The sequence below is a fragment of the Oncorhynchus keta genome, chromosome 35 (genome assembly GCF_023373465.1).
Source record: "Oncorhynchus keta strain PuntledgeMale-10-30-2019 chromosome 35, Oket_V2, whole genome shotgun sequence".
In the NCBI taxonomy this organism is placed as follows: Eukaryota; Metazoa; Chordata; class Actinopteri; order Salmoniformes; family Salmonidae; genus Oncorhynchus; species Oncorhynchus keta.
In genome coordinates this window covers 56475813-56500430 of record NC_068455.1, presented here as the reverse complement: position 1 = coordinate 56500430, position 24618 = coordinate 56475813, and the positions used below count along the sequence as shown (strand labels likewise).

General features: G+C 42.6%; 1 protein-coding gene across 1 annotated transcript in view; it reads right to left on the bottom strand.

The window, feature by feature from the left end:
- Positions 1 to 24618, bottom strand: part of LOC118368670 (neurexin-2-like) — a 991707-nt gene that overhangs the window by 726492 nt on the left and 240597 nt on the right. The window contains exon 5 of the mRNA XM_052497154.1: positions 20855 to 20884. Coding sequence (XP_052353114.1) covers positions 20855 to 20884 — 30 coding nt within the window. The remainder of the gene's footprint in view (positions 1 to 20854; positions 20885 to 24618) is intronic.

Below are 24618 nucleotides of genomic sequence, written 5' to 3'. Positions count from 1 at the left end.
GAAATGTAATAATGTGCCTCTGAACAAAGGGGAGGTCAAAATCAAAAGTAACAGTCAGTATCTGGTGTGGCCACCAGCTGCATTATGTACTTCGGTGCTTCTCCTCCTCATGGACTGCACCAGATTTGCCAGTTCTTGCTGTGAGATGTTACCCCACTCTTCCACCTGCAAGTTCCCGGACATTTCTGGGGGAATGGCCCTTCCTCTCACCTTCCGATCCAACAGCTCCCAGACGTGCTCAAAAGGATTGAGATTCGGGTTCTTGCACAGAACGAGCAGTATGGCTGGTGGCATTGTCATGCTGGAGGGTCATGTCAGGATGCACCTGCAGGAAGGGTACCACATGAGGGAGGAGGATGTCTTCCCTGTAACGCACAGCATTGAGATTGCCTGCAATGACAACAAGCTCAGTCCGTTGATGCTGACACACCGCCCCTGACCATGACGGACCCTCCACATCCAAATCAATCCCACCCCAGGGTACAGGCCTTGGTGTAACGCTCATTCCTTTGACGATAAACGCGAATCCGACAATCACCCATGGTGGGACACAACCACGACTGGTCAGTGAAGAGCACTTTTAGCCAGTCCTGTCTGGTCCAGTGACGGTGTGTTTGTGCCCATAGGCGACGTTGTTGCCGGTGTTGTCTGGTGAGGACCTGCCTTACAACAGGCCTACAAGCCCTCAGTCCAGCCTCTCTCAGCCTATTGCATACAGTCTGAGCACTGATGGAGGGATTGTGTGTTCCTGGTGTAACTCGGGCAGTTGTTGTTGCCATCCTGCACCTGTCACGAAGGTGTGATGTTCGGATGTACCAATCCTGTGCAGGTGATGTTACATGTGGTCTGCCACTGTGTGGAGAATCAGCTGTCCATCCTGTCTCCCTGTAGCGCTGTCTTAGGCGTCTCACAGTACGAACATTGCAATTTATTGCCCTGGCCACATCTGCAGTCCTCATGCCTCCTTGCAGCATGCCTAAGGCACGTTCTCGCAGATGAGCAGGGACCCTGGGCATCTTTCTTTTGGTGTTTTTCAGAGTCAGTAGAAAGGCCTCTTTAGTGTCCTAAGTTTTCACAACTGTGACCTTAATTGCCTACCTTCTGTGAGCTGTTAGTGTCTTAACGAACGTTCCACAGGTGTATGTTCATTAATTGTTTATGATTCATTGAACAAGCATGGGAAACAGTGTTTAAACCCTTTACAAGGAAAATCTGTGAAGTTATTTCGATTTTTACGAATGATCTTTGAAAGACTGGGTCCTGTAAAAGGGACATTTCTTTTTATGCTGAGTTTAGCTGTGCAGTTTCAATACTGCTTTAAAGTTGAATGGAAAACTACAATAGACACCTACAGTCGTGGCCAAAAGTTTTGACAACGACACAAATATTAATTTTCACAAAGTCTGCTGCCTCAGTTTGTATGATGGTAATTTGCATATACTCCAGAATGTTATGAAGAGTGATCAGATGAATTGCAAAGTCCCTCTTTGCCATGCAAATGAAATGAATCCCCCAAAAACATTTCCATTGCATTTCAGCCCTGCCAAAAAAGGACCAGCTGACATCATGTCAGTTTTTCTCTTGTTAACACAGGTGTGAGTGTTGACGAGGACAAGGCTGGAGATCACTCTGTCATGCTGATTGAGTTCGAATAACAGACTGGAAGCTTCAAAAGGAGGGTGCCGTCATTATTGATTCGCACAAAAAGGGCTTAACAAGCAAGGATATTGCTGCCAGTAAGATTGCACCTAAATCAACCATTCATCAGATCATCAAGAACAACAAGGAGAGCGGTTCAATTGTTGTGAAGAAGGCTTCAGGGCGCTCAAGAAAGTCCAACAAGCACCAGGACCGTCTACTAAAGTTGATTCAGCTGCGGGATCGGGGCACCACCAGTACAGAGCTTGCTCAGGAATGGCAGCAGGCACGTGTGAGTACATCTGCACGCACAGTGAGGCGAAGACTTTTGGAGGATGGCCTGGTGTCAAGAAGGGCAGCAAAGAAGCCACTTCTCTCCTGCTGAGGACTGGGGTAAAGTCATTTTCTCTGATGAATCCCCTTTCCGATTGTTTGGGGCATCCAGAAAAAAAGGTTGTCCGGAGAAGACAAGGTGAGCGCTACCATCAGTCCTGTGTCATGCCAACAGTAAAGCATCCTGAGACCATTCATGTGTGGGGTTGCTTCTCAGCCAAGGGAGTGGGCTCACTCACAATTTTGCCTATGAACACAGCCATGAATAAAGAATGGTACCAACACATCCTCCAATAGCAACTTCTCCCAACCATCCAGGAACAATTTGGTGACAAACAATGCATTTACCAGGATGATGGAGCACCTTGCCATAAGGCAAAGGTGATAACTAAGTGGCTCGGGGAACAAAACCTCAATATTTTGGGTCCATGGCCAGGAAACTCCCCAGACCTTAATCACAGTGAGAACTTGTGGTCAATTCTCAAGAGGTAGGAGGACAAACAAAAACCCACAAATTCTGACAAACTCCAAGCATGGATTATGGAAGAATGGGCTGCCATCAGTCAGGATGTGGCCCAGAGGTTAATTGACAGCATACACTGTAATTATTGACTCTGCATCAACTTCATGTAATTGTCAATAAAAGCCTTTGACACTTATGAAATGCTTGTAATTATACTTCAGTATTCCATAGTAACATCTGACAAAAATATCGAAAGACACTGAAGCAGCACACTTTGTAGAAATTAATATTTCTGTCATTCTCAAAACTGTTGGCCACGACTGTACAATATTCAACACAAATAATTTTTTGTTATGCAAAGAAGTGTATGTGTCTCCAGACCTACTCAGGAGCAAAAACTATTGAGACACAGTGACGCAAAGCAAGAGGAGATGAAGAAGCACTGGATTGAAAAGTAGTTCAATTATTTTGGGTGAATGGGTGTTAATGAGATGTTAAAGACTTAACTATATGAATTGTGTGATCAATTAAACATATGGAGTTGAGATTTGCACCTTTGATCATCTCCACAGAGGGAGCCATTTTAGGAGTCGAATGTTGACTGTTCAAACCAACAACTACTTTAGGCGTGTTGTGGTATTTAGCTGTTTTATTGCAGTACTTGTGTTATAAAAGTATTTTAACAAATTAGCGAGAGGCGGAACAAGTACCCAATTGTCATACTTGAGTAAAAGTAAAGATACCTTAATTGAAAATGACTCAAGTAAAAGTGAAAGTCACTCAGTAAAAAAGTACTTGAGTAAAAGTCAATAATGATTTGGTTTTAAATATGCTTAAGTATCAAAAGTAAATGTAATTGCTAAAATATATTTAAGTATCAAAAGAAAAAGAAAACCTATAAATCATTTCAAAATCCTTATATTAAGCAAACCAGACAGCACCATTTTTCTTTTTTACATTTTATTTACGGATACAGGGGCACACTCCAGCACTAATAATTTGTAAAGGAAATGTGTGTTTAGTGAGTCCGCCAGATCGGAGGCAGTAGGGATGACCAGGGATGTCCTCTTGATCAGTGTGTGAATTGGACTGATTGGGGTTTTACAAAAAAGAATAACAACTAAGATTGCTTTTCAACATCACATGCCCATAGTCGTATTCCCATACTGGTGTACAATATTAATTTGAGAAGAAATTTAAAGCCTGTAGTGTATCGGAGGTTTAAAAAGGCTTTGCCATTTCAGACTTGATCTTCCCAATCACAGGCACCTGCAGTTATATGACGCAATAGCAGTCAATCAAAGCATATTAATATCCCATAACAACACAGTTCATGACCACTTTAAATGCGTACGTCTCCCTCTTTCATTTAAATGTACCGTTAACGTTCAAAGATGGCGCAGGATGTCTCTGTGAACCTATGCCCATCTCATTATGGTAATAAAGGTCTATGGGGAGATCGTCCTACCTGGGAGAGCAGGAGGCAAGGCTATAGGGGGTTAGCTATAAGATTGGAATACTCTGAAGATGAAGGGATAGGATCTCGGAGCTGAAGAGAACAGCATGGACCCGGTGTTGCTGTGCGTTCTCTCTGTAATAACGGGATGAGTGCCATATAAAACCACACGTTTGAGGTCATGCAATGCCAGCCTATATGTTTATTTAGTTGTCAGTACAGCATGCATCACAAAACAAATCAACTGTAGAGTTTAAAACGTGCAATATCTCTGACATAGATGTCAATCCATTAAGAGATTGACCATCATAAGAGGAGTGTTTGATCCGCTGCGTCACATTTTTTTTTCACTAAGGGACCTGGACTATTCTTTTTGGAAATGTGTTTCGAAAATGTGTCTTTATTTCAGTATATCATATCAAGGGCAACACAAAAAAAGGTGCTATCTATAACCTAAAAGGGCTGATCGGCTGTCCCCATAGGAGAACCCTTTGAAGAACCCTTATTGGTTCCAGGTTAAACCCCTTTGGGTTCCATGTAGAACCCTTTCCACAGAGGATTCTACATGGTACCCAAAAGGGTTCAACCTGAATTCAAAAAGGGCTCTACCTGGAACCAAAAAGGGTTCTCTGATGGGGACAGCCGAAGAACCCTTTTGGAACCGCTAAAATTAGAAATCAAGAAGGATGTTTTGACGCATGTTCAGTATTCTCCTGGTCGTGTCTTCTCCCCTCCGTTTGAAACCCTAATGCCTTTATGCAATTATAGGAGATGTCTCTAATACATGTGTCAACATGTTTCATTAAGTCAGTCCTGACTTCAATCTCTCTCTCTCGCTTTCTCTCTCTCTCTCGCTCACCAAAGAGATTAGCTTTCCTTGTATTTACTAAAACGCAGAAATATTATATTCCTCAGGACGGTAGGAGGGGTGATTATTTCTGTACATTACATTATAGGCCGCCAGCTAGACTTTCTAAAAAAGGACAATTAAATATGCACACAGGAAAATTACATATTCAGCTTCCAATTTTATCTTGGGTCTTCGTTCAACTGCTTCAGAGCACATTATGGAATGGATTGTGGTGTTGAAACAGAGTTGAACTCTTTAGTATCTGAATCGGCACCCACTGACTGCACGTTGGAGACAATCCAAGCTCTATGGCTGTGTCCCAAATGGCACCCTCTAAAGCCATGCAGAACTAGTGCACCTTATAAGGAACAGGGTGCCATTTGGGACTACTTTTATATATAGAGACGTTCCAATCATAGCAGGGAAATGTGAACGAATTCACTTTAATCATACAAAGCAGTCTTTGATGTAAGCCGCACTGTGCGGAAGGCAGTTGATGTGTTGGTCCTGAGAGGGTTAGTGAAGAGATTTCATTGTTGTTTCATAAGTATGTTTCCTATGTGGAGCTGAGTGGAAATGTATGGCCCTTATATATCCAAATCTGATTAGAGTACATGTGGTTTGGCCCAATGGATCTCTCATGACATTCCAAGAGCGCGAGGCCGTGTGAGTGGGATGACATCACCACATTGCTCATTGCCATTCCGGTCTTGTTTACAACCATCCCCCGATGGGTCTCCCTCCCTCCACCCCTCCCTCCCTCCACATCATATCTGTGTCTTCATCACTTCCTCCCCGATGTCTAATCCCTCCCTTTAGTGTGTGCAGAGGAGAAGCGAGAGAGACAGGAGCACACGATGAGCAAATCTGACGTTAACGGCAATTCTCACCCATATTTGATCAGGCTACTCGAGGCCCTCTGTAATTACATGCCTTCGGCTGTACTGATAATAGCCAGAGAAGTGCCTTTGGCCAAGCAATACCCAGCCATGCCCTCACATACATGCAGACGCGCACACACACAGTTGCACACACACACACATACACCCTTCCCCACACACAACCTCCTCCTCCTTTCTATACCCTTCCTCCATCCCTCCCTCCATCCTCCTCCTCCTCCCTCTGCACCGGCAGTGACCTTAATTACAGGATGTAAAAACCTGACCTGGATCCAATTTCCAGCCGTAGACCAGGCTGCCCCCAGGATTAATGCCTCGGGGGCCAAATTAAATTAAAGGCCACTTCTAAATACGATTTTTTTTTTTAAATATAAAGAAAGAGACGATGAAAAACAATAGGATAGATTGTAGAAAATTGGAGCCAAGACAACATTGGGGGTACGTAGGTTCAACCAATTACGGAGGGAGGCGAAAGGGCGAGACCCGTGGTGTATAACATGGAGGATTGGCTGAAATAGAGTGGAGGGGGTTTGGCAACCTGTTGTAGACGATCTCTATTCATCCAATGTGGAATTCTGTCTTGACATGTCACTTTGTGTAGTAATTTCTTCAACTTGTCATTGGGTTGATCCATCCGTGTATTTAAAGTACCTAGTGAGAATGGAAGCATTATATTTGAATGATAATCTTCATCAAACGAGTATGGGATGTTTGAATTATTATACAGTAGGCATGCCTTTTCACATTTTTTTGAGCTGGAATTAAATTGCCAGACAGAGCAAATGTGAGAAGCTTTGTTGAGGTTGAACTATCATTTCAGGGTCATGAGAGAAAACCACCTGCCTATAACCACCTGTCTAACACTTCTATTTGCATGAGTGTGAAAGTGAGCGTGTGTCCATGTTTAGAACCGAACGTGACTGTCAACGTGTGTAACTGCGTGCCAGCGCGTCTATGCCCTGACAGGCGACGTGGGAGTTTCGAATGAGTATGATCTGCTCTGTCAATTTCCCTAAGTGAGGCTGCCAATAATGAGTCGTGACCTGCCTGAAAATACACACACGCACACGCACGCCCAGGCACATGTGCGCACACACACACACACACACACACACACACACACACACACACACACACACACACACACACACACACACACACACACACACACACACACACACACACACACACACACACACACACACGCACAGACTTGCAACCACACAAAACACACACACGACAGGCCGCAGATCAATCTGGGGGACAAGCAATACACCCCTCCCCTCTGCCACCAAGGCGACTGTTGTCAATCATCACCATCACTATCTATTATCCTCATCACACATCAGATTAAATCTCAGCACCGGACTTCATTATGGACTTTAACTAGGGCGACACATATATATGGTTTACTTAGGCCCTGGAACTGCTGAAGGTCATGTGGTCAGTAAAACAAAACAAATTTCCCTTAGTATACCATAATGTATGAAGAAAATATCCAACTTTGATGTAATACAGGAAGAAGGTGAGCAGGTAAGACCACTCTTATAGGCTACTTTCAGTCATAGGGACTGTTCAGCATATAGTGTATTGTTCTCTCCATCACCATGGTGTTATTATGGGCTGTATTATGGGGTGTGTGTGGATGGGGGACTGTAGATTCCCTCCATTTGGGCATGTGCAGCATCAGGGGATTTTATTCAACTGGAGGTTGTTTAGTCAACCAGATCTTACGTCTCTGCTGCAACTTCCAGGGCTCCTGACCTGACAGGCCCCTCTATGGCCAGCCTACGGCCCAGAGAGGAGGCACCTAGTGGGGTTAACACTACTATGAAGTGTCCTTAGGCTCTCTTGAGACACCTGAAGTCATACATTGTGTGTTTAGATAAGAGTTTTCATCTACGCTGCGTCGTCGTCTTTGAATTCATTTCATTTCATTCATTTCAGACTATTGAATGTTTTAGTTTGCCTGGAAAACCTGGGGTCTATCGTAAATTGTTTTCTCTTGCAAGTCCAGTCTATCTACAATTCAAATAGTTTAAAGTGGAAGGATGCTATCAAAGTTGAAACGTTTACTTATCCCACAACACAATGTTTTATTTTCTGGTACATTTCTCATCAATTTAATTTTGGAAGCAGCACTTCTCTTTTATTTTTTTGTCTGTGTTTAAGCATTCTGTTTGGAGTTGATCATGTACGATTAACCCGCAGTGACAATCTAAGTGGTGTCTGTTTTTCTCTCTGGCTTCAAGCCTCAACAGATGACAGGTGCGTCAACGGATTCACAAACATAGCTCTAAGCATACATGGGCACATGTGTGCAGAGCTTTTTTGGGGGGGGTCAGGTGCTCAAGAGAGTGGCTATCTCAGATGGTACTGAATGATTATGTAAATCTGCTAGCTAGTTGTTTATTAGCAATGCTGTCGAAAACATACGTGTTTTTACTTGATTTTAATTTGTTCTGCTGCTGACACCTGCCTCTTACTAACGGTCGACTTTCCCCCTTCAATGTCCCCGAACAGTAAGAGACGAACATGATATACAACTAAAACAGTGGAGGCTGGTGGGATGATATATAGGAGGGCGGACTCATTATAATAGCTGGGATGGGATAAATGGAACAGACTCAAACATGAACTAAAAAGTAGCCAACAAGCTACCTACCAGTATTCAAACTCTCCACCCGGCGCTACACTGCATGCAGCAGTCAGGCGCACGTTTACGGTGGCAGGGTGGAGGGGGGATTTTCCGTGATCTAGTTTGATGTGCAATTTGTTACATTTAAAAGTATAACACTGAAAATAGTTCATAACATTTTTAAAATTCAACCGCGAGGGAATGTTTTTAAAGGAGGGCAAAAGGGCGAATGCTCTGGCACTTGTTGAGCCCTGTCTGTGCACGTGTCTGCATGTGTGTGTTTGTGCGCACATGTGTATGTATGCACAACAAGTGTGTGCTATGTAAAATGACTGATGAAAAACCTTTGGACATATCAGGGAACCATTATTTCAAATCACAATCGGTGGAGCCGGCACTGAGTCTATTCTACACTGAACCATGCATGAGAGCACCAGCTGTTCCGGATAACTGTGTAATCTCGCTCTCCATAGCCGATGTGAGTAAGACCTTTAAACAGGTTAACATTCACAAGGCCACAGGGCCAGATGGATTAGCAGGATGCTTACTCAGAGCATGCTCGGAACAACTGTCAAGTGTCTTCAGGACAATGCCTCTTCCCCCGCACGAGGCTGAAAAGATTTGGCATTGGCACTCAGATCCTCAAAATGTTTGACTGCTGTACCAGAGAACATATTGACTGGCTGCAAGGGCGGATTAGCCACCTGGAAATTCTGGCAAATGCCATAAGGGCCATCTTTTATTTGAGCGGGCTGGTCAAAATGTATATCAATACATTTTATAAAACAAAAATGACACAGCTGGCAGCCCATGAGCCTGTTTTTCTATGATTTGTGCCCAATTTCTCTTGTTGAAAAAAATCTATATTGAGCATTTGGCTGAGCAGTGGGCATCGGTCACCCCCCCCCCCTGCTGTGATTCTGTGTCAGTCACTCAGTAAGAACAGAAGATCATGGATCATAAAAGAAGGGAAGGGTGGTGCTGACAAAGTAACCAAAAAGGTATCTCCACCGACGCTGCTAAATCTCTGAAATTAACCAACTTATTTGCCAAACGTTTGAGTGCTGTGTCTGTGAGAAATGACAGACCAGCTGTTGCTGCAGCAGAGAACAATGGTGCAGTCGATGTGGGAAGAAAACATATACTGTATTCATGTATTGTATGAAATAGAAGGCTAGTTAGGGTATGCGGGATTCAGGGGAACATTTATTCACCAGTCTACCTGTGATTGGCTTTTATAACACATAGGTAAGGGAATAGCCATCTACTAGACATGTAAATAGTCCTTTTTATTCAACGTCCCTATGGATTACAATAAAACATTGACTGTGAATGCATAGATGCTGAATAATCCTAATTAAATCAGTTAAGGTGACGTTGGGTGCTGTCTGTGTATTCTAATTGTTCTATAAATGTTTAGGCTATTTGCTTTGTTTTCTGAACCTCATTGATTATGTTTCCACGCACACTAATAATTTAACATGAAAACGGATTATGGCAGTCGGCAGAGTATGGAAAAAGTCACGGTAACACCTTACTCTGCTGACCTTAGTCGGCGTAAGGTCAAAATCAAATGATTAGAATTATTAGGACATGTAAACGGCTTAAATCAGCGCTCCAGCTGTGTATTTGATCGGCGCATGTGCCAGCACCAGTAACGCAAGGCTCCCTCTTGCGCCCGAGTGGCGTGAATAGTTTTCACATACAAACGTTATACGTCTGTACTCAGAATCAAATAGTCTTCACATAAATAACATGGTCACTGTGCTAGAATGCTTATTTTGTTCTGCATTAACAAAAGTCCCATCAGGTAGCCTGATTTCAAGATGTGTCCATGGAAACAGAATTGTTCGGGAAATCATTCTTCGTGCAAAGCATGCTAAATGTTTTAAGGAACTAACTATTGTAGTAATCTGACTATACATAATAATCATGTCATTGTGTACATGTAACCATGCTCAGTGTCTCTTCAGCCAGCGAGGCAACCCGGCACAGCCAGAAGAGGACTGGCCACCCCTCATAGCATGCTTCCACTATGTTCCTTCCTAGGTTTTGGCCTTTCTAGGGAGTTTTTCCTAGCCACCATGCTTCTCCACCTGCATTGCTTTCTGTTTGGGGTTTTAGGCTGGGTTTCTGTAAGGCACTTTGAGAAATCAGCTGATGTAAGAAGGGCTATAAATAAATGTGCTTTGATTTATGGGGTTTTGAACTGTAGCAGAGAGAATGTGATGGGTATCTGCCCTCTCATTGGCTAGTATGGTCGCAACTGATCTCAACTCCTCCCGACTACCCTATCTTTGAGGATATTTATTTCCATGGTTTGACTGCTCACTCAACTTGTCAATATAATAGATCACATTTGACTGTAGTGACTAGGAACTCTGGTGTCAGATTACATATTCACCACCATTGGGGACTGGGAAAGTCCTGACGAAAATATAATTTGCTCATCTGAGGGCCCGTCACTGCTTGGCGAAAGGAAACAAAAGCACAACCACACAAACTAATCCCGTAAATCTATGACAAACACAGATAGATGATTCTATATCTAATTCAGTAGAAGAACAGTCGAGGCGCACAACTTTTTAGGGGGTGCATGTTGGGGGTGCATTTTTGGGGGTGCATGTTGGGGGTGCATGTTAGTGACAGGATCGAAAAAGGCAAAGGTATAACTATAAAATACAAACGGTAGGCTATATGTAGCCTATTATAATATGTATAAAAAAATAATTTTAGATATCCCCCCCTACACCCGCGACCCCTCAAAACCTTGTGACCCCCACTTTAAGAACCACTGATCTTTTAGGCATTTATTCTGTGATTTTCTTCTTTGTCTAGCACATATGTGTTTATTCATTCACAACTAGGATGTTGCTGGGCCCAGTACAGGCAGTACGGTTCCCTCATCTTCTGGTCCCAGTGATGATAGCCATAGCGCAGACAGCTCATCTGCTGCAGCAGAGTCAAGTGCAGCAGAGAAGACAACACACACACACACACACACACACACACAGTCAATACTGCTGTTACTATTTACTTTATTGCACATCCCAGCATATTCTGTACTATTCATAGTACATTCTGAGTGCTATGTATATTACTATTACGCTTCCTACTTCTTTTTAAAATATTATTCTATTTTTTTGGTTGTATTTAAAAAAAAATACAGTATGTGTATTTGTCACATCCTGATCTGTTTCACCGGTCTTGTGCTTGTCTTCAACCCTCTCCAGGTGTTGCCCATTTTCCCCATTTTCTCCCGTGTATTTATACCTGTGTTCTCTGTTTGTCTGTTGTCAGTTCGTCTTGTCATGTTCTTTCATACTCCTGTTCTCTTTAGTCCCTGTTTTCAAGTTCTTTCAGTTTTGACCATTCTGCCAAACCTGACCCTGAGCCTACCTGCTGTTCCTTTTGAAAGTGCCCTGGATTACCGACCTCTGCCTGTGCCCTTGACCTGTCATTTGCCTGCCCCCTGCTTTGTAAATACACTTCTGTGATTCGAACTGTCCACATCTGGGTCTTATCCTGAGTTCTGATAATATTGCACTTGAGGAGAGCTTGTGAGTAAGCATTTCCCTGCAACATTTACATCCTGTATTCTGGGCATGTGACCAATAAACTTTTATTTGATGACAGTCAGGCACTAATTTGCTAAATAACTGTACGTAGTTAGGCTTTTTTTTTGTCATTTAGTAGACACTTATCCAGAGCGACTTACAGGAGTAATTAGGGTTAAGTGCCTTGCCAAATGATTTTTCAGCTAGTTGGCTCAGGGATTTGAACCAGCAACCTTTCAGTTACTGTCACAATCCTCTTAACCACTAGGCTACCTGCCACCCATAAGGTATTGAGGTGTTATGAGCAAATGGCAACCCATTAGGCTTTTATTCTGTATTCTTTCTTATTTTAGGAACCAAATACTGTATGACACCACTATCATTAGATCAGTGTTAATGTGTATTATTATTGGGGCTAGGTTTAGTGTCAGTGTGACTGCATGGGAAGCGTGTGTCTCAGTGTGGTGGTGGAGCAGTAACAGACCTGGGGGACAGGGAGATAGAGCAACACGATCTTACGGTTTGACAGGGTTTTACTTCAGTATTCACCGTTTGTCCAGGGGGAGGGATAGAAGTCACATTGTAACAGTTAAGTTTAAGTATTAAAAATAATCCTTGAGTGTATGCTGGGGGGTCTACTTGGCTAACATATGGAATTGTTTTAAGATGGTCATACCAAGGATAATTTTGCTATTTGTAATTTCTATTTTAGGACTGCTTACTGTATCAAAAAAAATATTAATATAATCTTCCATTAAAAAAATTAAACTGGTACCCGGCTACCTTCAGACTAGTCTTGTGAGGCATGTGAGCATCCTGCAGCATTTACATCCTGTATAATGTAACACATCAACTCTGATTTGATGACAGCCAGGCACTAATTTGCTAAATGAGTAGTTAAGCTTCTATAAGGTATTGTGAGCCAATGGCAACCTATTAGGCATTTATTCAGTGTTTTTTCTTCTATATCTATTAAATGTGTTTATTAATTCACAACTAGAATGTTGCTGGGCTTAGTACTGCCAACATTGTCCCGTGGTCTTCTGGTACCAGTGCCATGAGAAAGGATGCGGGGCTTAGCAGGGACAGCACAGGGACGAGTGCAGTGGAGGTAGGACGAAAACAGAGAGTGAGAGAGACACGCAGAGATACTGCCAGTTCCTTAATATGTGTTCGTAATTAACACTAGAGTGTGTAGTGTGTGCGCTGTGATGCGATGTGATGTTGGCTGTTGTGGCTAAAATGCCAGGCCTAAATGTTTATCCCAGTCCGCCCATGACTGCCTGCATCCCCGCTTGGTATGGCAACTGTTTGGCATCCGACCACAAGGGGTCTACACCTGTTGTTTACGAAGCATGTGACCAAATAACATTTGATTTGATCTTTCATAAATTATCTCCAAGTATCATCAAGGACATCAGATAATCTAGATCCTCTCTCAGGGATTGGTTAATCTGACTCCCGGTACGTGTTCATCCTCTGGGGCCCTCATATTCCACTGGACCTCAAAGCCATTTCCACTGCTTTTTTAACTTCTTGAGTGTAGGGGGCAGGATTTTTGTTTTTGGCTAAAAAACATACCCATTTGAAACGGCCTATTTCTCAGGCCCAGAAACTAGAATATGCATATACTTGTCAGATGAGGATAGGACACACTCTAAAGTTTCCAAAACTGTCAAAACATTGTCTGTGAGTATAACAGAACTGATATTGCAGGCGAAAACCTGAGGAAAATCCAACCAGGAAGTGGCTTTTATTTTGAAAGCTCCATGTTCCATAGTCTGCCTTCGCTACATTTAAAGGGATATCAACCCGATTCCTTATCCTATTCCTCCCTCAAGGTGTCAACAGTCTTTAGACATAGTTTCAGGCTTTTATTTTGAAAATGAGCGAGAAAGATAACATCGCGTCAGTGGATAGCTGGGTGTTCGCATGAGTTTTGCTTGCGCAACAGAGTGGGGCAGCCATTGTCTCTCCCTCTCCTATTGAAAAGCAACAGTCCCGGTTGATACATTATCGATTATATATTTTAAAAGCAACCTGAGGATTGATTATGAAAAACAATTGACATGTTTCTGTGGACATTACGGATACAATTTGGAATTTACGTCTGCGATGTCGTGACCGCTTGAGCCTGTGGATTTCTGAACATAACGTGCCAAACAAACGGAGGTACTTTGGATATAAAAATAATCTTTATGGAACAAAAGGAACATTTATTGTGTAACTGGGAGTCACGTGAGTGAAAACATCTGAAGTTCATCAAAGGTAAGCGATTTAATCTATTGCTTTTCTGACTTTCGTGACCAATCTACTTGGCTGCTAGGTGTTTGTAATATTTTGTCTACTAAGAGAGATGTTCTTATATAAACGCTTGTTATGCTTTCGCTGAAAAGCTGTATTGAAATCTGACACGCCAGGTGGATTAACAACAAGCTAAGCTGTGTTTGGCTATATTGCACTTGTGGTTTCATGAAAATTAAATATGTTTGGTAATGTTGTTGAAGAAAATGATCCAGCTAAAGGGATGGGTGTGTCCAGAGTTAGCATTCTTTCCCTCAGGGGCTGATTTAGTCCCGGGACACTTTAATTATCAGGAAGAACAGAAAACCAACAGGCTCTGGACCTCATAGGGTAAGAGTTGAATACACCTGCTCTGGGGACTAAGAGAAAAACTCTAATCACGTACTGGGTTCAACAACCGCCGTTTGAAGTTGCTTGCAATCCAAATCCGAGGAGCTGGGAAAATGGGTGATTCAAGCCTATTAGGGTTCTATATTGTTTCATTAGGCCCTTGCTTTTTTTGATGAAGTAGCCATTAATTGGTTTGTTAAAGTAAGGAATCCCTCAGGCTCAGAATTACATAAGCGCTTTCGGAGTTCATAGGGGTCCATAGTGAATGAATGGGTTAGGAACCAAATCATTTTGGTATATACTGTGGCCTGCAATTGAAGAGTCAGGCTTTAAAAATTAGAACTAGGGACCTGGTATTATAATTTCCACACGTGAAAAAGGCCATCAGCCTCATTATAAAGAACATAGTTAAAGATTAGCACATTTGATTGAACTAAAAGATTATATTTGTTTTAGAAATAAAAAAATATACACCTCAATTTTACATACCATTGAACACACTCCATGTATTCTCCTTTTGGCAGATTGCTCTATATTTGCTGGCTATTTTGACAGAATACTTGCAAACTTTGAACTGCGAAGAACATTTAATAATACATGAACAGTGGTTTGGTTAGATATAAGGCCTATTTCACATTATTATTATTATTATTATTATTATTATTATTAGAGTCTCTGACATTGAATCAACCAGGCCTAAGTTTGATATTCTTATAAAACGTGGAACACTACATTTGTCATGACGCTACGCAACCAAATACTGTATGATACAATATGTACTGCTACACCACTATAATTAGATCCGTGTTAATATGTATTATTATTGGGGCAAGATTTAGTGTTGGTATTGGAGGCCTGTGCCACGGTGTGAAGGCATGGGGAGCGTGTGTCTCAGTATGGTGGCGAAGCAGTGACAGGCCTGGAGGGTTGTCACATTTCGACAGGTTAAGTTTAAGCATTAAATCCGAATGGTTGAGGTAAGGTTTGGGATAGGGTTATAACAGAAATAACTTGGTTAACTTTAGGTCATTCATTCCGAGTGATTAAGGTAAGGGTTAAGGTTTGGGATAAGGGTTAAAACAAGTAAACAAAACAAAAAATTGCACCTAGCTCTGGGATTGAACACTCAACCCTTAGAGCTTACGCCTCTATCCACAACAACCTAACAAGACGACTTGATGGTAATAGCTCTCACCGTTGCCCCTAATGGCCGGTTTCAAAAGCATTTCCTGTTGTCCTGGGGATCCGGACAAATGTTGAATATCGCCTTGGATCTCAAGTTACCTTGGTGGATAGAGATCAGCCTATCGAGGCATAGGCTTTGCCCTTCATCTCTAGGAAGGACAAGTTTTGTGAAGGAGCGAGGAATTGATTTTCCTCGCTTGGCTCTGCAGACTGGAATGGTCGGGGGTGGTGGTGAAAAGCACCTGCACTCTGATCCACCAACCAGCACAGTCGGTCGTGACCTTGGGAAAATAGTTTTGCGATATTGAGCATCAAAGTTCACAACCCAGATCTCAGAACTGTTTTGAGTGAATTTTTTATTTCACAACCCATTAAGGTCTTTACCTTAAAGATAACTAACTGGAAAAAATCCTGAGACTTTTGCAAATCCATTTTTTTAGGGGGATGCAATCACAGACAGAACCTTGTGGCTTTAAAGTGTCAATCTGGGTGTCCTATCTGAAACTTCTGAATTGACATGTTCCATTTTTAAGAAAACTGTAGCTATTTCAATACATAGATGATAGAATAACACAATTTTACCAAGATAGAGTCAGAAGACATCGCCAAGTACATGATGTATACAAAACATTAACACCACCTGCTCTTTCCTTGACATAGACTGACCAGGTGAATCCAGGTGAAAGCTATGATCTCTTATTGTTAACTCCACTTCAGTCAGTGTAGATGAAGGGGAGGAGACGGGTTAAAGAAGGATTTTTAAGCATTGAGACATGGATCGTGTGTGTGTGCCATTCAGAGGGTGAATGGGCAAGACAAAATATTTAAGTGCCTTTGAACGGGATATGAGTCTAAGGGCCAGGCGCACCGGTTTGTGTCAAGAACTGCAACGCTGCTGGTTTTTCACGTTTCCTGTGTGTATCAAGAATGGTCCACCACCCAAAGGGGGGGGTGCAACTGAATATTAGGATGGTGTTCCTAATGTTTGTTATACTCAGTGTATTTTTTTAGAAATGTATTGTATTATGATCATCAGACAAATTACTATCGTCATTTACTGTAGTTCCTGCAGTGGAATGACCAAAGTGCCCTCTAGTGGTCTCATGGATGGAATGTTATTCATAATTAATACACTTTTCTTTATTTTTTTGCTGAAAATCTGGTGTTTCTATGTCCAACAGTTTTGTTATATTTCAGTCTTCTGTGATGTATATAAAGTGTAATATTGGGATGCTATTCAACATGGAATACATTTCAACTCTATATCTGACATGGTACATGGGTCTTCTTTTTTAAAGCCCATAACCATGTGTGGGAGGTGTATACTTTTGTTTCGAAGTAGATTTGTTTGTGACTACCAAGAAACACTCTTGGTGTGACCCTGATTTAGCCCACTGCAGGGAAAGTGCCATTATTGCTGGAAAGCCTAGACCATACTTTGAGAGAGATGGGAAAAGACGTGTTCTGATTGGTCCATCTATATTTGTTCAGGCTTGTGATTGGATTGCAGATAGAACCTTATAGCGCAAAGCACAAATGGGTTTATGCAGAGATAACTTTCTAGTTTTCATTTGTTTCACTTAATTTACTTTTGCAAAAATCTAACATATGAAGAACCATCTATAGATCAAATATACGGTATGTGACACATTTTTGACAAAAATGTCAGATAGAACTTTCTAGTCCCAAGGACTCGCAGTGACGGCAACACGCCGCTTCAATTTGCTCTGAACAAACGTTACAAGACGCAGAAGGACAAGCAGACAAATACACACGTTCACAGGTGCACACACACACACACACACACACACACACACACACACACACACACACACACACACACACACACACACACACACATTGTCGAATTGAAAACGCTGACAAAAGTGTCTCAGCCTTCAATTGCAAACCATGTCAGTCACTGAAGCTGTTGCACTTTATTCCTGAGCCAAATAGGCTTATTGATTGTGTTCTTTAAAGATGTTTCTGTGGCTCGCTCACGGGGGGCACTGTATTAATTTTAACTACAGCCAATCAATATGAAGGATGGAGAGACCAAGGCTTGTCTGATCAGCTTTCTTTCCTTGCTGTATCATATCCCCCCTTCTATTTCACAAATAAAGTTGTGCGTAAAAAAGCTGAAAGTAGGAGACAGAGCGCCCGTGGCTTGGTTTAAAGAGTACTGATTTCGATTTAACGTATACCTTTCACTGAGAGAGAGAGAGAGAGAGAGAGAGAGAGAGAGAGAGAGAGAGAGAGAGAGAGAGAGAGAGAGAGAGAGAGAGAGAGAGAGAGAGAGAGAGAGAGAGAGAGAGAGAGAGAGAGAGAGAGAGAGAGTGCATATTCAAGTAAGCTCTGATGGTGCATGCAGCAAAATCCCATCTATTTTTCCGCTTCTTGACTGTTTCCGTCTCCCATTTGAACATGTATGTGCGGTATTTGATACGGTACTCCCCCCACCCCCATTTCCCCAGCAGCATCGACGGATAAGACATTTCCTGCTCCTCTTATGGGTCAGGGGTTACACAAATGCAAATCCATGCTCCAAACATGGCTGCGAACGGGAATCCCTAACGCCTGGGTCACTGTAGCCATAAGGACTTAGGTAAGTGTTGGGGGATTGGGGTAAATCTTAATACCAACATTTTGATTCCTCAAGTGTGCCCAATTATCACCACATGGACTGAGTAAACAAGTTTAGTAGAGGGGGAGAAAGACTGGCACACTATAGGCCTACATATTGATGGAAGGTAGGAGAAAATGTCACGGCAGAGTGAAGACGAACATGTATAGAAATGAGAGGATTTTGATTCAGCGGGGTCACAGCGGATGTCTGGAGGAGCGGTCGGTGTTCCGTTGTTGAGTCATCCAGCGACAGCAACAATGAGGTATCACTATGTCCACTTTAATTATGGGTGGCTAGGACCTACAGACCGAAGGGGGATCTCAGAGCTCTTGTTCACAACAGGACTCTCCAGTGACGGCTAGCCCATCAGAAGTCGTCAATGGCACATGTAAGGCAGTTAGAGGAGTCGAGGAGAGGTGTTGGAGACATTTAAGGGAGCTAAGGAGTCTTTAAAAACTGTTAACGATCTGACCCTTTTAAAAAATGGTCTACTAAAATGACATACCCACATTTAACTGCCTGTAGCTCAGGACCTGAAGCAAGGATATGCTGATTATTGATACAATTTGAAAGGAAACACTTTAAAGTGTGTGGAAATGTGAAATTAATGTAGGAGAATATAACACTTTAGATCTGGTAAAAGATCATACAAAATTTTAAAAAACATGCATATTTCTTTTCATCATCTTTGAAATGCAAGAGAAAGACCATAATGTATTATTCTAGGTTATAGCTGACATTTAGATGTTGGCTACTAGATGGCAGCAGTGTTTGTGCAAAGTTTTAGACTTATCTAGTGAACCATTGCATTTCTGTTCAAAATTTTGCATCAAGTCTGCCCAAATGTGCCTAATTGGTTAATTGATACATTTTTAAAGTTCATAACTGTGCACTTTCCTCAAACAATAGCATAGTATTATTTCACTGCTATAACTAATGTAAATTGGACAGTGCAGTTAGATTAACAAGAATTTAAGCTTTCTGTCCATACCACATATGCCTATGTCCTGGGAAATGTTCTTGTTACTTTTACACCTGCATTGTTTGCTGTTTGGGGTTTTAGGCTGGGTTTCTGTACAGCACTTTGAGATATCAGCTGATGTACGAAGGGCTATATAAATAAATTTGATTTGATTTGATTTGATTTGATAACCTCACGCTAATCACAGTTAGCTCAACCGTCCTGCAGGGGGGACACCGATCTCGTAGAGTTAATTAAAGGGAGGTGTTGGAGACATTTAAGGTAGCTAAGGAGTCTATAAATGGAGGTGTTGGAGACATTAAAGGCGTTTGGCACAGGTGTTTGAACCTGTACGTGTTTAAAGAGATCAGGGGTGAAGTCTTTCCTTGATTTCCTCACATCCTCTCTCCTTGTCTCCATCTTAAATGTCAGAGGAGAGGAGAGCATTGGATCAAAATGTGATTCAGAGAAGATGCAAGGAATCGAGGAAAGAGTTTTGAAATGCAGCCCAGGAGAGGGTGATTCAGACATCCTAGTCAGATCCCAGTGCATCAGTGATGGGGGTCGAGGTGGGAGAGGGATGAGAGTCGATAAGAGCGAGACTGTTCTCCCCCTTCTGGTAAAGGTCAGTTCGATCCCCAGACGATCCCTGCCTGGCTATATCTCTCGCCCATGAACTTTCCCTCTTCCACCATTTCTGGGTGGTTCACATCAGGAGGCCACAGTGCAACCCAGTGTGTGGATAAACCAGGCACATAAAGGTTGTCTGTGTGAAGAGTAGGTTGTCTGTGTGAAGAGAGAAACACTCTGAGGGATGTAGTGGAATGGAAGTATAGAGTTTAGGATCAGGTGTGTTTGCTTGTGTCTTGGTTGACAGTAAAGCTATGGTGAAATGTGAAGTCAGAGAAGCACATTAAAGCAGTTTCATTGGAGACCGTAACATGTACATAGCAGCACAGTTCAATCTCATGGCTGTTCAGACATAGTTTTTCTCTTCATACATAATTCACAAAACATTCTTTCCAGGGATACATTTCATTGCTATATCAAAAAGCTAGCAATCGGTCTCTGAAGAACCTTAAAACCTCATCATAACAGATCAGGGTGCCAAACAATGAGAATGACAGCAGAGTGGTGATAGGAAACTCTGTGTCATTCAACAACAACCGTGTTGCATTAGTAGGAAGGATAAACATACAATTAACATTTCACTTGACCAACATTTTCCTGCAGACACTTTTTGAAAACCCAAGCAAAAGGGAGAACAGAAAAGCGTTACCTGCAGCCCGGGAGGTCGTAGGTCAGAGGTGGTTCCAGGTGAGCCAGAAGGACAGGACAAGGGTGGGACGGACAGTGTGGAGGCACAGAGAGCACAAGGAAGGACATGGCAGGAAGCACAACCAAAACAGAGAGAAGTGTGGAAGGAAGGAGGGTCAGAGAATTGGGGGGTGCCAGGGATAGGGAGATGGGCTAGGAAGACGGGTTAAAGAAAAATGGAGGTCGGGAACGAGGGAGGGTGAGGAAAACTGAGGAGTGAGGAAGAGGAGGAGATTGGGCAGAGAGGAGTTTTTTTTTTCCCTCTAAAAAGCACCAAAAAAAGGAATGAACCCATACCTTGGTTGCTTAACGTCAGGTGCGCCAGACCTTGAAGGAAAGAACAGAAAAAAAGAAAAGAAAGGAAAAAAGAAGGTCATAAAAGGCAACGGGAGGAAAAAAAGCATTGTCACAACGTTGGACTGCAGTTTGTGACAGACATCCTGGGGCAGACTCGGATGTCAGAGATTCAACTCAAAGGTGAGAGAGAGAGAGAGAGAGAAAGGGAGAGAGAGAGAGAGAGAGATAAAGAGAGAGAGAGAGAGAGAGAGAGAGAGAGAGAGAGATAGATAAAGAGAGAGAGATAGATAAAGAGAGAGAGAGAAAGAGAAAAGAGAGAGAGAGAGAGAGAGAGAGAGAGAGAGAGAGAGAGAGAGAGAGAGAGAGAGAGAGAGGATAACGAAAAAATAAGCAAACACTTCTTGAGTGAAGGTGTGGGGGGGTAGAAAAAAAAAGCATTTCATTTGGTGCAACCCCCGAAGGCCATTGCGCACACAAATGCTTTTTTTTTCTCTGAAGTACTTATGGAACACACACATATTAACTGTTTGGCAGCGACAAGCTTCAACTGAATTCTATACCGTATAAATCTGTACTGCTCTTAGAGATCCAAGGTCTCTAAAAGAAAAGGTCAAAGATAAGCAGTAAAACACAGGAACAGCCCCGAGTCGAAGACTCTATATACCGACACAGATACAGTAAATGTTTACAGCACAGATACTACACCGTGTTCACAACAGCCCTGATAGAGCCTCGACAAACATCCAAGTAGAATGTTGGTGGAATCAGGGGACAAACAAATTCAATTCTAATCATTTCAAGGGCCTCCACAGTTTTGGGGTCAAATGATGTCAACCACACTGTTACACTCAATAATAACTCTATGGAAATCCGGCATCACTTCCCAACAATACAGTACATCCCGAAGTTACTGCAGTCAGACCAGACCAACTGGAAACAACTGGAAATCAGAAAACCATTACACAAAACAAAAGAGCCTTGTTGAGACTCTTTGGCCACACTAACTTGTGAATGGTTGAAATAGCAATTTTTTTTAGTCAAACGACTGTATATATTGCCCATCAATAAAACATGTATACAAGTCCGATAACAAAATGGGTGACATGTAATATGTTCTACCTATGACAATGACAAGTTTGCAAGGCAACAGATTTCCAGGAATGGGAATAGCTAGATGAAATAAACACACATACAAAGAAAAGCGTTCTCTGACCTGAGCGGTACACATAATGGGACGTTTTGATTGGCCCGACCTTCAGGTAATCTAAGAACAATGGAGAAGCACACAGAATATTCTGAGAAGTACCAACTGTTTTTTCCAACCTCAAGGTATTGTCAAGAAGGGCACCCTGCTGACAAATGACATTTGTCTTGAACAAGACGTCATTTCTGGGCCGCATCGATGACAATAGCAATGGGGTCAACAGCCATTTATCTCAACAGCATTGGTAAACATTGCATTTTTTGGCTTGTTCTCTCAGGTAATCTTGGTTTCAGGGAACATATCACCAGGTAGGATATTTGTAAGAGATATCCTACATCCAGATATCATTGATAGAATGGTTACGCCGCAAAAACTACAACGTCAAACAACATCGCCCTGAGCGCCCACCTTACAACAGACCAATAGCTAACACGGGATTGTAAATATAGTGACTCCCAAGTACAACAGCATTCTCTATTTGTGCTCTTTTAATAGTGACTGCGATTAAGGCACAGGAATGTAGTGCATGTTCAATCGGTCTATTTGGGCTAATTCCTGCTGTCCCCTCTATAGAGAGAGTCCAATCATCCTCCCTCTCTGTTTTGTTCCTCTACCCATAATCCATTAGACAGATAAGGCAGCCCAAAGAAACAGGCCTGTGCTGATGGTGCATACCAAATCATCTCATCCCCCCCCGGGTTCTCTCCCTTCGTCTCTCCCTCCCTCTCTCTCTCCAAGACCGCGCGCTAGAGCAGAGGCAACATTATAAATATCTTGAAGTGTGAGGAGAGGAGGAGCGCTGCAAGCAGGGGGGTGGCGAGGGGTAAGGAGCACAGCTGTTTGCCACACAGCTGGCCCCGTTTGCATCTTTGCACGAAACAGAAAGGCACAGGCGTGATGGGAGAGGAAGCTGCAATTCAATAATGAGAGGTACAAGAGGCTGAAACACTTAAAAAATAACATAGGGAGACATTGTGTGTGTGTGTGTGTGTGTGTGTGTGTGTGTGTGTGTGTGTGTGTGTGTGTGTGTGTGTGTGTGTGTGTGTGTGTGTGTGTGTGTGTGTGTGTGTGTGTGTGTGTCACACAAAATGTTTTCACTTGGCAGAGGCAAAAGGGGTGTCAAGACTAACACAGAGCCAGATCCTGAGCATATGAATATGATACGAAGAGGCTTCAACATGTTTCAGCATATGACACAGACAGAGAGAGCGGGAGAAAGACGTTCTGGCCCCAAACATATCAAGAGAGCACCTGTTCTCTTTCACACGCCTCCCTCAAGCTGGGATGATAAACCAAAAACGATCGACACCGACCGCACCGATCACTTATCTCAAGCGTTCTGCTGATATCAGTCATTACGATAAGTAGCCTATACCAGAGAAATGTGATGTAGGACATTTAATACATGAATAATATGGGTTGATTGTTATTGAGACAGATGATGCCTACAACCATCAAACTAGTAGTAGTAGTTTAAAATAAAAAATACATTTAAGGTGGTACACTTTAATATTACAAATCTATCGTTCTATTATCTTTATCGTATCAATACAGGCAATTTATGGATTTTTGTCCATATCGCCCAGTTCTACCTCCCAGCCAAACAGCCTTTGTGAAAGGCATTGAAGGCCTCTCTGAGGAAACAGACAATAAGCCCTGACCATAACTACAGTAATTCAACTCATAGGAAAGCCATACGATTCCATTGGAAATACACCTTCATACACAAATCGAATTACTGCCCCTAAACACATTGACAGCATCAGGAAAATAAAAACTTAGCCTGAGACTTATAATTTACCCCGAAATCTGAAAATTTGATTACGTACTTAATTGTGATTTGAGTGCAGATGGGAATGCCTGACGCAATCCGAGCCGACCAGGGACGGCCTGGCGATTGGCTGGAGATGATTGAGTGACAGATGGAGACGGGTCATAATTCTGTCATTAGGAGGAGACGTGCAGCCGTGAAATCTCTCTTTCCCTCTCTCGGTCTCTCCCTCTGTCTCTTTCTCTTTTCTCCCTCGCTCCACATCCATCTCTCAATCAGCCAGCTGCAGCTGCCGTCTGCTCTCCTCCTCACATCCTCCTCTCCTCCACTACCCTACTCTGCTTCCAGCCATCCCTACTAAACATTTCCGCGGTTGGGCATGCAACTCAGAATTACCCAGCGCTCCATCAAGGGCCCTGGGTTGTAAACAAGCCCACCAAAAATGGATTATTTTAATCGAGGACAAAAATAGTGAGGGGATGCCAAAAAATACATTTATAGAATACATTAGCATGTTTGATGATTGCAGGAAATTCACTATGAACATCATCTACATTGAACCCTACGGCCGTCAACGGTATGGTTATGTCATCGGGGGTAGGAATGTCCTAAAATGGACACCGTAACCCAGCCTCGCCAATACAGGAACGGTATAACCATCTCCGACAGGTGTGCTCTTCAACGACCTTGTCAGACGTCATTCGTGCACCATGTTTCCCGAACAACACACAGTGTACTGGGTCCTTCCATCACTTACATGGGAACAGATGTGGAGGGGGACAGAAGACA